We start from the raw sequence: 14,237 nt of genomic DNA, 5'->3' as shown, positions 1-14,237 counted from the left end.
AGGGCTGGATGCTGATTGGTGGAGACAACTTCTGCAGAGCTGCCTCCACCAATCAGTGATCTGAGCCTGACAAATGTCAGGAACATGGGGGAACAATGGGGAACACAACCCCCATCATCAGCCTTCAGAATATACTGTATCAATCGGTGTATTCTGAAGGATGATGGGGGCTGTAGTCCTTTAGTGTAAACACTCCAGGGAGGGACTAATGTATTGGCCAAAGTGTAAATGTGACTACCACCCCCCTCATCTTTCAGAATACAGCCATGTATGGTATACAGTACATGGGTGTATTCCTAAGGATGAGGGGGGTGGTAGTCCCAGATCCCCATAAAAGTGCATCATGCAAGTCCCCCATAGCCGTGTCATCCACAGATCCCACATAACAGTGCATCATCCACAGGTCCCCATAATAGTGCATCATCCACAGGTCCCCCATAGCAGTGCGTCATCCACAAGTCCCCCATAGAAGTGCGTTATCCACAGATCCCCCATAGCAGTATCATCCACAGGTCCCCCATAATAGTGCATCATCCTCAGGTCCCCCATAACAGTGCGCCATCCACAGGTCCCCCATAGCAGTGTCATCCACAGGTCCCCCATAGCTGTCATCCACAGGTCCCCCATAGCAGTGCGTTATCCACAGGTCCCCCACAGCAGTGCATCATCCACAGATCCCCCCCCCCCATAACAGACCCTCCTGTTGAGTCTAAATTGTTAAAATAATGTTTTTTTTTTAATTTTATTAAAATGTTTTAGCACACTATTTGGCTCAATTTTTTTTTTGAATTTTCCTCCTCTAAAACCTAGGTGCGTCTTATAATCAGGTGCGTCTTATAAAGTGAAAAATACGGTATATCTCTCTATGTGTGTATATATATATATATATATATATATATATATATATATATATATATATATGTGTATATATATGTGTATGTATATATGTATATATATATATAGATAGATAGATATAGATATAATATATATCGGGATATAGATAGATATATAATATATATCGGGATATAGATAGATATATAATATATATAGGGATATAGATAGATATAATATATATAGGGATATAGATAGATATAATATATATAGCGATATAGATAGATATAATATATATAGGGATATAGATAGATATAATATATATAGCGATATAGATAGATATAATATATATAGGGATATAGATAGATATAATATATATAGGGATATAGATAGATATAATATATATAGGGATATAGATAGATGATGAATAGAGACGATATGATATAGCGATATAGATAGAGGGGGGGGTAGATATAATAAATAATATATTTTGGGGTTTTTTTTGCTTGAGTTTCCAAATTTTGTTTTGCGCTACCACACATGCATTGCCGTAATCGTACCGGCCAGAAGAATCATATTACCACTTCAATTTTCCATGCAAGGAATACTGCACAAACTTAGCTGACCCCAATATTGTCGGATTGGGGGGAGGGGTGCTCTTTAGAAAATAATCTAATGTCTTGAAACATATCCTATAACTCATTACACACGATAACAAATAAGTGAGGTGGAGAAGTGATGCTTCCTGCCTGAGGAAGAGGGCTCCATCTGAGTAACTGTGGGGAAATCCTGTTTCCTGCCATCCTTAGTGAAGGTTTGATGCCTCCGATGTCCAGATACCAGCGACATAAATTGTATGGCTTTGCTCAGACTCCATTTCTTGCAGCTCTGTCCATCGGCAGTAATTCTAAGCTTTTTTTTTGTTTTTCAGGGTTCTTTATGAATGGAAAGAGCGGCTGAAACAGGGTTGTCACATCATCCAGACCACCCCGCACGGACGTCCTGCCAACATAAGCAGCAGTACCTCCTCGCAGAAAGCTTATATCACCTACCGAAGAGCCTCTGAAAACATGACCCAGAACACCTTGGCTGTCACTGATATCTGTATAATCATCCCCAGCAAAGGCGAAACTCCACCACACACCTTCTGTAAGGTGGAGAAGAATCTGAATAGCAGCATGGTAAGGAGGAACGCACGCGTTATGAAGCGGCCGGTCACTCAGGATAGTGCTGGCCCCTTCAGTCTTACCTTAGTTTTACCAATATTAGGCCCACACATTTTTATGAGAGCTGCAGATGTGCAACAAGTTTTACCCCATTAAAGGGAGTTTGTCGCCAGGTTTTTGCTATGTAATCTGAGAGCAGAATGATGTAGAGGCAGTGCTTTCTGCAGTGTTGATAAAATCACTGCTTTCTCTGCAGATCAATCAGTTCTCTAAATGCTGAGCTCTGTATAACTCCCGCATACCACTGATTGGCAGCTTTCTGCCTATGCACAGTGAACATCAAAAGCTGCCAGGCAGTGGAGGGGTCGAGGTTACACAGCATGCCGACGATATGGCATGGGATAATTACCGTATTTTTCGCATTATAAGGCGCACTTTTCCTGCTAAAAATTTGGGAAGAAAATGAGGGATGCGTCTTAAATTCCGAATGTAGCTTACAGGGAGGTGGAGAATGGGTGCTGGCTGCTGTGCTGGCAGGGCGGTGCAGCGGGTATCCCAGATGCTCTGTTGGCGTTGAGGCTTCAATTAATGGTGCCTAGAGTCAGCGCGTGCCCAGATGGAGTGCTCTGCTCAAGATCCCATTTGAGCATGCGCCGCAGCCTCCGGCCCATTGATCCCCAGCAGCGGATGTAAGGAAAATGGCGTCCAGAGGTGGCGCGTACGCAGATGGGATCTCAGCTTGTCATTGAGCCGAGAGCTTAATTTGCACACGCACTGACTCCAGGTGCCATTTCTTTGAAGCCTGCACCTCTGACAGAGCATCTAGGACACAGCCCCCGTCGCAGCCAGCGCAGCCCCCCGTCGCAGTCAGCGCAGCCCCCGCCACAGCCAGCAACATCGCCCTACTCCAGCACCCCTCCTGTCTCCTGTGACCCTACTCCACCACCATTGGCAACCCCCTCCGTTAAGACACCACCGGAGTATAAGACGACCCCCCCCCTTCTTTTTTTTTTTTCTTTCTACATTTGGGGGTGTCAGCGAATGACACACTCCACAAATCCATTTCCACAACCACTTTTTTTTTTCAGCTTAGAATTTTATCCACTGTTTAACATAAATGATTTTCCACTCACCATTGCAGATGAGAAATCCAGTGTTTCCACCATGTACATTTTACAGGGCTGTTCCATTATAACAGGGTACAAGGATCTGTCGGGGGGCGTCCCAAGCAGGGAACCCCACCATCCATGAGATCCCTGTACCCTAGAAGGGTAAATAGGCTGAGCATTACAAGACTGCCGCTAACAAGTGTCCATGCTATGTTACAGCTGGCGTGTTATGCTACTGTTCCCTGGTAGCAGCCACTGCAGTGTAAGCGTGTGGTGTTCTGCAGTTTTCCTCATTGATAGCAGCCGGTCGCTCGTGTATATAAAGCGGACAGCAGGGACATATCTTCAGATCACATATCTGCAGCGAGTACTCGGCTGCTGCCCCCATTTCTCTGCTACAGATGACATTGTTCTAGATTGGATCGTCCCTTACATAACAATAGAGTTAATAGAAGCCGCTATTGTCTCTGCTTTATAATGACCGAGGCTGATGCATTTATGTGAGCTCTTTTCTAGTGGGGGATTTGGCAGGCGATGTCTCTATATGACATGATTTAATGTCTTCTCTTTCAGTGGGGGTCGGCGGTGTACCTCTGTTACAAAAAGTCAGTTGTGAAAGCCAATGCAGTCTCCTATAAAGCTGGTAAGTAGCCGTCCGGTTGTAGGGTGGTCCTATACTGTCACTGTCATTCCACTTAAAAGAGGTACTGTGCATGTATTACATATAGTAAGGCTAGGTGTACCCTGCATTGTGACCACTTTCTGGAGTTATAGGCCCAATGGTGGCCACAGTCTGTCCAGACATCTGTCAATCATTGGGATCTGCTCCGTGCCGGACTGGACAGCAAGGGCTCCCCGGTAACTGCCTCAGGGGCCCACTCTTCATGTACATGTTATTGGCTGGAGATTGATGGGATTGTGTGGTTGACTGCTAGTCCTTTATGAAATTTCAGCCTATGGTTCCATAAAATAATAAGATGGGTGATATAACTAATAAAATGCTATAAGTGGTCTTTGCCAGTGTATAGTGCTCGTCTGGAGGGCCCACCAGGGGATTCACCTTTCCTCCGGTGGGCCAGTCCAAGCCTGGATCTGCTAAATAAAAAAAAGACACATGGCACATTACTCATTTTTTCTTTGCCGACCCCTTATGTATGAAAGCACAGTCAGCAGTGCTTTACGGGTATAGCTAAATAAATAGTTTACATTTCCACACCTGCCAGATGGAGGTCCAGACACTCGGGCATAAAATATATGCCAGGAAAAGAGCATGAACGCGGTCTGCATTTTCAGGGCTCACACTATGCTGTTTTAATAAGTACATATGACTTTATTAGACTGCGTATTTTATTGCATTTATCAAGATGGTGTAATGGAAATTGTAAATTTGGGACAACCATGTAGGTATATTAATCACTGTTCTTTATTTCCCCACCTCCCCACTGGCGTACATTAAAAGGAATCTGTCAGCAGGTTTTCACTATGTAATCTGCTAGCAGCATGAGGTAGGGACAGAGACCCTGATTCCAGAGATGTCATTTAGTTTACTAGGTGAAGCGGTTATGATGGTACCATTTTCTCTGCTGCAGAGCTCAATTGTTCCACCTGTCTGTGTACATTGTATAGTGACAGAGGGCTGCTAATCCGTTCTGAGCATGGGGTTAAGCTGGGTTTACACGCTGCAACATCGCAAAGGACATCGCTGTAACGTCACCAATTTGGTGACGCAATAGCGATCTCCATAAGTCTCTGCTAAGTCTCTGGTGAGCGTTCAACCCAGCAAACCTGGCCAACAACTTACCAGCGATCCGGACCTGCAGAGCGACCTAGCTGGTTGTTGGGGACGTTGATAAGCAGCCTCTTGAAAGGGAAGTTGCTAACAAAGTCGCTGAAAAGGATTCACACACTGAAACTTCATGCTGCACAGCTGGAAACAAAGGACCTAGGAATGGTCCTGAACGACGTGTAGTGATCAGCAACTTCCAGCAACTTCACAGCAGGGGCCAGGTCGCTGATAGGATTCACACACTGCAACATCGCAAACAACATCGCTATTGCGTCACAAAACCGGTGACGTTACAGCGATGTCGTTTGAGATGTTGCAGTGTGTAAACCCAGCTTTAGACTAGGAGGCACAAGGCCAGTTGTCATGTCATGATAATCTTTTGCTGATAAAACACTGATTGTATTGAATCAGCAAAAGAGCCCAGTAAGTGTCACATCACTGAATTTAGGGTCTCTGTTCCTAAATCATGCTGCTCTTAGATTACATAGCAAAAACCTGCTGCCTGATTCTCTTTAATGTTCAGATTTAGCAAGTGACAAATCAATGTTTGATGCCCCAAATGAATACAAAGTTCTGAAAATGGCGTAGATTCGATATGATTGTTTACTAGTTGCAGCGTTCTCATTTAGTTGGAGCTGGCTACATCTGGTAGTCTTTTGCCATAAAAAAGGATCTGTTTCGGAGATTGCCTGATTCCCAGAAGCGTCAGGGAATATTCGGCGTTGACAAAACGTTTGTAAAAATTTCTATTTCTGAAAATCTGTTCCATAATGTCTTCTGCTGGTTTGACACAATAGGGAACAGTCAGAGAAAGGTCTGCAGTAGAAGTGCCCAGAATGGAAGGAATACGGTCTGTAGCGTGTGTGGTATGACTACATGGGGGATTAGCATTAATCCGTGTGAAGACATTCTATATAATCCAGCTGTCTTGTAATGATCAGGTTAAAACTCATATCTGTGATTTCACATCTTTCTCATTGCAAACCCATCATTTTATTTTTTTTGCCTTTTGCCATCTGCGTATTGGGTTGATGATTATAAATGAATGTTGTGCACCAATTTCTCAGACCTCTTACTATCCTGAGATGATCCCTATTGTTACTGTAAATGAGAGTATTCATCCGCACGGCGCTGGGAGGTCTCCGCTTATTAGCTGTGACCGCCTCTGATATACTCGGCTGTAATATCACTCTGACTATATTATAATGATTATGTAGGATTTGATGTGATATTTTTTTCTCTCCTAGAAGATATTAAATCACCCATTCCTTAATTAAACAAAGGTATTTAAGTTTCACACGCTGGTGTTTAAAGGGGTTTTCCAGTTTCAGAAAACCCCTCTTTCCCGGCTGCAGATTGGTTGTTTTTTTTTATTTATTATATAAAACAAAGTTTGCTCTTCTCGGTCTCCTTGTGTCAAGCGCTGAATCTCTGACGCTGCTCTCGCTGTTGGTTACTGACTGCAGCACTGGCTTCCCGTCAGTAGCTCTGCAGCCAATAACCGGGCGTGGTAGCTCTGGCCAAGTTCACTGCATGAGCCGCTCAAGGTCGCCGATCTCACTAATTGGCTGCAGCGCTGTCAATGTAATGTCGGCACTGCAATCGATAACCGATGTTGACAGCAGCATTAGAGACTCAGCCCTGGTCCTGAAGACGTTGAGTAAAGTATTTGTTTGTTGACTGCTGCTGATGTTAAAAATCATTTTTAAAAGGAATCTGTCACCTAAAAAAAAATGCTATTAATCTACAGATGTGTAGTTAATCTGCAAGTTCATAGCATTTGGAACCTGCCCAGCGCCGACACTTAAAGCCCCACTGCCGGGAGGAAATTAACTTTATTCCTCCCGGCAGCATTCAGGTTTCGGTCATGAGGGCTGTGCCGGCATGGGTTCAGTCACCGCTCTGTGTGTGGAGCGCGAAGACTGTAGCCGCGCCCCCTGTCCCCCACCCTCACTCCCCCTGCACTGACTGACAGCCATTCACCATTAGTGAAAGCTGTCAGTTAAAACTGGGGGTACCATTACAGCTGCCGCTCTCCATACACAGAGTGGTGACTGAATCCACGCAGGTTCCCACCCCTATGACTAAAAACTGAACGCTGCCAGGAGGAATAAAGTGCATTACCTCCCGGCTGCGGGGCTCTAAATGACTGTGCTGGTCAGGATCCAACGCTATTAACCTGCAGATTAACCCCATATCTGTAGGTTATAGTGTTTTTTTTTTTCACGTGACAGGTTCCCTTTAATACAATGTTAAAAGTTGTAACGCCTGATTTATTAGGAGACCTTTGCCTCCTTATAAAATCTGGAGTAAACTTTTTTTTCTAAGTTCCAGCTTTAAATTCTAGTAAATTTGGAGGGGCACAGGCAGCCGTGGGGAGCCGTGGAGGGGCACAGGGAGCCGTGGAGGGGCACAGGCAGCCGAGGGGAGCCGTGGAGGGGCACAGGCAGCCGTGGGGAGCCGTGGAGGGGCACAGGCAGCCGTGGAGGGGCACAGGCAGCCGTGGAGGGGTACAGCAGCTGTGGGGAGGCTGGGGGGCACAGGCAGCCCTATGGGAGGCTGGAGGCGCACAGGCAGCCCTATGGGAGGCTGGAGGGGCACAGGCAGCCCTATGGGAGGCTGGAGGGGCACAGGCAGCCCTATGGGAGGCTGGAGGGGCACAGGCAGCCCTATGGGAGGCTGGAGGGGCACAGGCAGCCCTATGGGAGGCTGGAGGGGCACAGGCAGCCCTATGGGAGGCTGGAGGGGCACAGGCAGCCCTATGGGAGGCTGGAGGGGCACAGGCAGCCCTATGGGAGGCTGGAGGGGCACAGGCAGCCCTATGGGAGGCTGGAGGGGCACAGGCAGCCGTGGGGAGGCACAGGCAGCCGTGGGGAGGCTGGAGGGGCACAGGCAGCCGTGGGGAGGCACAGGCAGCCGTGGGGAGGCTGGAGGGGCACAGGCAGCCGTGGGGGCACAAACAAACCTGAGGACTCTGATGCAGTTGCTCCTCTTCTGTGGGACGAGAGCGCATTGCGCACTTACCCTGCCCACAAAGTACGTCCTCATGCTGGCATTGGCCAGCGGGTGGATGCAATCCTCCAGTGTATGCAGTGTATGTTCAGCATAGAACGCTGCTTACAGGGTTTAAAAGGCCAGCAGACAGCAAGATCAGGCTGCTGCCTGAGTACTGTGGTCCCTGGAAGCTGCCAGGGTGCCGCAGAAAAGGTTATCGCGGGCTGTATGTGACCAGCAGGCCGGAGGTGTCCCATCCCTGTTCTATATGATTCCTATCAAGTTGTCCCAGCACCATGCAGAGCGCTGATTCCTGTACTTTCTGCCAAGTCCGCCATCTTGGCCAAAGGGGAAGAATGCCACATCTGTGGATGACAATCACACCTCCATTATTACCACGCTCGTATAGTGCAGGATTTAGACAGTCTGATACTGGCTTTCTCTTAGGCTTTATATACTGTGTGTTACCATTGACAGTGCAGTTCACCCCGCTAATGGTCTATGTACAGACTGGTGATTGCGGAGGTTATAACACTGCGATTCTGCTGCAGTAATCAGCGTGCTTTCCTTTGTGCAGGTTTAATATGCAGATATCCAGAAGAGGATTACGAGTCCTTTCCTCTGCCAGAGTCGGTGCCGCTCTTCTGCCTGCCCATGGGGGCGACCATTGAATGCTGGCCGTCCAACAGTAACTATCCGCTTCCAGTTTTTTCTACCTTTGTTCTAACTGGCGCATCTGCTGCAAAGGTACGAGACATTAGGCCCTCATAAGTAAACGTGTATATTGTACTGACTCCCAGCGTCTCCTTCCTTCTTCATTCAGTACTGTCTTTATACAGGGGACATTGCTCATAGTGGATTTTAGGATATAGGTGACGCTCTTACTGTATTCTTTGCTTTTGGATTCAGGTGTTCCTGGGCATTGTAGTCACTTGCCTCCTACATGTTGTAAAATCAGTTTAGCTGCCGCAAGGTTGGAAAGTGGGGATTGTACAGTCATATGAAAAAGTTTGGGCACCCCTATTAAGGTTAACCTTTTTTCTTTATAACAATTTGGGTTTTTGCAACAGCTATTTCAGTTTCATATAACTAATAACTGATGGACTGAGTAATATTTCTGGATTGAAATAAGGTTTATTGTACTAACAGAAAATGTGCAATCCTCATTTAAACAAAATTTGACCGGTGCAAAATTATGGGCACCTCAATCAATTTCTTGATTTGAACACTAACTACTTTTTACTGACTTACTAAAGCACTAAATTTGTTTTGTAACCTTATTGAGCTTTGAACTTCATAGGCAGGTGTATACAATCATGAGAAAAGGTATTTAAGGTGGCCACTTGCAAGTTGTTCTCCTATTTGAATCTCCTATGAAGAGTGGCATCATGGGCTCCTCAAAACAACTCTCAAATGATCTGAAAACAAAGATTATTCAACATAGTTGTTCAGGGGAAGGATACAAAAAGTTGTCAGTTTCCACTGTGAGGAACATAGTAAGGAAATGGAAGAACACAGGTACAGTTCTTGTTAAGCCCAGAAGTGGCAGGCCAAGAAAAATATCAGAAAGGCAGAGAAGAAGAATGGTGAGAACAGTCAAGGACAATCCACAGACCACCTCCAAAGACCTGCAGCATAATCTTGCTGCAGATGGTGTCAATGTGCATCGGTCAACAATACAGCACACTTTGCACAAGGAGAAGCTGTATGGGAGAGTGATGCGAAAGAAGCTGTTTCTGCAAGCACGCCACAAACAGTCGCCTGAGGTATGCAAAAGCACATTTGGACAAGCCAGTTACATTTTGGAAGAAGGTCCTGTGGACTGATGAAACAAAGATTGAGTTGTTCGGTCATACAAAAACGCTTAAGCATGGAGGCAAAAAACCACCGCATTCCAAGAAAAACACTTGCTACCCACAGTAAAATTTGGTGGAGGTTCCATGATGCTTTGGGGCTGTGTGGCCAATGCCGACACCGGGAATCTTGTTAAAGTTGGGGGTCGCATGAATTCAACTCAGTATCAGCAGATTCTTGACAATAATGTGCAAGAATCAGTGACGAAGCTGAAGTTACGCAGGGGATTGATATTTCAGCAAGACAATGATCCACAACACCGCTCCAAATCTACTCAGGCATTCATGCAGAGGAACAATTACAATGTTCTGGAATGGCCATCCCAGTCCCCAGACCTGAATATCATTGAAAATCTGTGGGATGATTTGAAGCGTGCTGTCCATGCTCGGCGACCATCAAACTTAACTGAACTGGAATTGTTTTGTAAACAGGAATGGTCAAATAAACCTTCATCCAGGATCCAGGAACTCATTAAAAGCTACAGGAAGCGACTAGAGGCTGTTATTTTTGCAAAAGGAGGATCTACAAAATATTAATGTCACTTTTATGTTGAGGTGCCCATACTTTTGCACCGGTCAAATTTTGTTTAAATGCGGATTACACATTTTCTGTTAGTACAATAAACCTCATTTCAATCCAGAAATATTACTCAGTCTATCAGTTCTTAGATATATGAAACTGAAATAGCTGTTGCAAAAACCCAAATTGTTATAAAGAAAAAAGGTTAACATTTATAGGGGTGCCCAAACTTTTTCATATGACTGTATATAAATGGATTTCCCTACAGCACTACAGACACACAAGTAGGTTTGTTACTGTAGTTGAACTTAGTTGCTCACTTGATACAATTCATTGTGGGAACATAAGGTAGTTTTTTTTTTTTACTTTACTTGTGCAGGCAATGTTTTTCTGTGAAACCAGGACTGTAGCCATTGAGGTCAATGCTAAAATGATTAAAGGGACTGTCAGCAGATTTCTGCAATGTAACCTGAAGACAGCATGCTGCAAGTGTTGAAACAGAGACTCCAGCCCTGTGTCTGTTATGTCTTTTTTTTGTTTTTGCAATCTTAAGGGGAACCTGTCAGGTGCAATATGTACCCAGAACACCAAGCAGTTCTGGGTGCACATTGCTAATCCCTGCCTAACCGTCCCTGTATACACTAGCATAGATATAGAGATCTTTAGAAAAAATATTTCCAAAGATCTAATATCGTATGCTAATGAGTGAGAGCAGTAGCCCCAAGGGTGTTGCGTCCCTGGCTAGTCGTCTTCAGTAGCATGTTAGTACGCCCCTGTGAGTATGCTATCATGCTAATGAATACGCAGCATCAGAGGAGATTTCACTCATCTCTCCACCGCCATCGCTGCTTGATGCTGGATTTCAGCTCAGTGCGCATGATCCCGGAGTTTGGGTCATGCGCACTACTTGTTTGAAGCCAGTACGCGTACACCCGGCTTCACAGTGCGCATGACCCAGACTCCGGGATTATGCGCACTGAGCTTAAATCCAGCATCAAGCGGCGATGACAGCGGAGAGGTGAGTGAGATCTCCTCTGACGCTGCACATTCATTAGCATGATAGCATACCCACAGGGATATATTAATATGCTAATTGGGGCAACTAGCAAGGGAAGCAACTCCCTTCAGACTACTGCCCTCGCTCATTAGCATACGATATAAGATCTTTAGAAATACTTTTTCTAAAGATCTCTTTATCTATGCCAGTGTATACAGGGACAGTTAGGCAGGGATTAGCAATATGCACCCAGAACTACTCCTGGTTCTAGGTGCGTAAGGCTGGTGTCACACATAGCGACAGCGACAACGACGTCGCTGTTACGTCACCATTTTCTGTGACACAACAGCGAGCTTGTATGTCGCTGTTATGATCACTGCTTAGCTGTCAAACACAGCGACGCAGCAGCGATCATAACGTCGCTACATGTGCAGAGAGCAGGGAGCCGCGCACACTGCTTAGCGCTGGCTCCCTGCTCTCCTAGCTACAGTAAACATAGGGTTAATTACCCGATGTGTACTGCAGCTACATGTGCAGAGAACAGGAGCCAGCACTGGCAGTGAGAGCTGCAGACGCTGGTAACAAAGGTAAATATCGGGTAACCACCTTGGTTACCCGATGTTTACCCTGGTTACAGCTTACCGCAGGCTGTCAGACGCCGGCTCCTGCTCCCTGCACATTCAGGATTGTTGCTCTCTTGCTGTCACACACAGCGATGTGTGCTTATCAGCGGGAGAGCAACAATAAAAAAACGAACCAGGGCTGTGTGTAACGAGCAGCGATCTCACAGCAGGGGCCAGATCGCTGCTCAGTGTCACACACAGCGAGATCACTAATGAGGTCAGTGCTGCGTCACAAAAACCGTGACTCGGCAGCAATCTCAGCAGCAATCTCAGCAGCGATCTCGCTGTGTGTGAAGCACCCCTAATACACCTGACAGGTTCCCTTTAAGCCTCTTACCTTTATCAATAGTGGGTCTCAGCAGAGTGTGAACTCTAGTCTGACTCCGCCCCCTCAGTGATTAGCAGCTTCTGTCTATGGAAAATCTTAGTCCAAACATACCACTACTAACTTATGTAAAAGCAGAGTGAACGAATTCGCACCTGTGAACATGGCCTGATACCAGGATTTTTGTTTAAATTTAGGCCTCTATAAGGTGGCTGCATGGCACAGTCCCTAGAACAATAAGACGCAATTCTAGCATCTGTAGCACGGATTCTTTGTGGCTGTGTAAAACCTATATTTACTCCTGTTATTATACCTTAGTCTTTTTTTATGATGGCTTTTTATAAACTGCATTACATTTAGGTGTACGGTGCGGCCATTCAGTTCTACGAGCCATGTGGTCATGAGCAATTGACCGAAAAACAGAAAGTTCAATTGGGACTGGCAAACAACACAGAGGGAAGGATGGATGCCTCTAAAAGCATCCATGTCAGCAAGTGCATCTGCCTCCTGTCTCACTGGCCTTTCTTTGAAGCGTTCAAGAAATTTCTCACTTTCCTCTATCGCTATTCCATCTCTGGACCTCATGTGCTCCCAATAGAGAAGTAAGTAATCCTTACTGGAAGCTGTGAATAATTTACTGATATTGTCTTGTTCCGTCGGCTCACATGAATACACGCTGTTCTGAGCAGCCTGACGTCTGGTGTCACACTCTTACTTACTCTATGCATGCTATTAGGCTTCTTTTGTTAAAGGGGTTTTGCCCTTTAAGAAGATGCGGTCCCTAGGCACCATTTGCTGTAAAAAAAACATTATTTACTCATCCTTTCCATGTCCAGCTCTGATTCTCTGTTGATGCTCCGTTGTCTGTTATTGGCTGCAGCTCTGACGCCACATGGACAGCACAGCCAATCAGTGAGCTCAGTGTTTAGTCTAAACAGGCAGAGCCACTGAGGTCATTTATTGAGTGTCAGCTCTGCAGCTAATAACAGACACTGGGAATAGCAGCGGAGACAATGGTGGACCCTGGGGAGAGTGAGTAAGGCACATTTTTCTTTCTTTTTCTTCCTCCCTTTCCTTTCCTCCCTTTCCTCCCTTTTCCTTTCCTCCCTTTTCCTTTCCTCCCTTTTCCTTTCCTCCCTTTTCCTTTCCTCCCTTTTCCTTTCCTCCCTTTTCCTTTCCTCCCTTTTCCTTTCCTCCCTTTTCCTTTCCTCCCTTTTCCTTTCCTCCCTTTTCCTTTCCTCCCTTTTCCTTTCCTCCCTTTTCCTTTCCTCCCTTTTCCTTTCCTCCCTTTTCCTTTCCTCCCTTTTCCTTTCCTCCCTTTTCCTCCCTTTTCCTTTCCTTTCCTCCCTTTTCCTTTCCTTTCCTCCCTTTTCCTTTCCTTTCCTCCCTTTTCCTTTCCTTTCCTCCCTTTTCCTTTCCTTTCCTCCCTTTTCCTTTCCTTTCCTCCCTTTTCCTTTCCTTTCCTCCCTTTTCCTTTCCTTTCCTCCCTTTTCCTTTCCTTTCCTCCCTTTTCCTTTCCTTTCCTCCCTTTTCCTTTCCTTTCCTCCCTTTTCCTTTCCTTTCCTCCCTTTTCCTTTCCTTTCCTCCCTTTTCCTTTCCTTTCCTCCCTTTTCCTTTCCTTTCCTCCCTTTTCCTTTCCTTTCCTCCCTTTTCCTTTCCTCCCCTCCCTTTTCCTTTCCTCCCCTCCCTTTTCCTTTCCTCCCCTCCCTTTTCCTTTCCTCCCCTCCCTTTTCCTTTCCTCCCCTCCCTTTTCCTTTCCTCCCCTCCCTTTTCCTTTCCTCCCCTCCCTTTTCCTTTCCTCCCCTCCCTTTTCCTTTCCTCCCCTCCCTTTTCCTTTCCTCCCTTTTCCCTTTCCCTTTCCTCCCTTTTCCCTTTCCCTTTCCTCCCTTTTCCCTTTCCCTTTCCTCCTTTTTCCCTTTCCCTTTCCTCCCTTTCCCTTTCCTCCCTCAGGGCCCTTGGTTTTTGATCAATAATGTATTTAATCCATCATAAACCTTTGTTCAATAAATAATTATTGCTAAATGTTGAGAAAA

At 45.7% G+C, this 14,237-nt stretch overlaps 1 protein-coding gene across 7 annotated transcripts in view; it reads left to right on the top strand.

Moving 5' to 3' along the window:
* The window catches only part of DENND4A (DENN domain containing 4A), a 209,372-nt gene that overhangs the window by 79,310 nt on the left and 115,825 nt on the right, over window positions 1–14,237 (top strand). For all 7 annotated transcript variants that reach the window (XM_075346042.1, XM_075346037.1, XM_075346044.1 and 4 more), the window contains exons 3-6: window positions 1,763–2,012; window positions 3,680–3,749; window positions 8,464–8,633; window positions 12,565–12,806. In XM_075346042.1, the coding sequence (XP_075202157.1) occupies window positions 1,763–2,012; window positions 3,680–3,749; window positions 8,464–8,633; window positions 12,565–12,806 (732 nt within the window). The remainder of the gene's footprint in view (window positions 1–1,762; window positions 2,013–3,679; window positions 3,750–8,463; window positions 8,634–12,564; window positions 12,807–14,237) is intronic.

The sequence above is a fragment of the Anomaloglossus baeobatrachus genome, chromosome 4, assembly GCF_048569485.1.
Source record: "Anomaloglossus baeobatrachus isolate aAnoBae1 chromosome 4, aAnoBae1.hap1, whole genome shotgun sequence".
Lineage (NCBI taxonomy): Eukaryota > Metazoa > Chordata > Amphibia > Anura > Aromobatidae > Anomaloglossus > Anomaloglossus baeobatrachus.
Note: the sequence above shows the minus strand (reverse complement) of the source record. Positions and strands in the feature narration are given on the sequence as shown.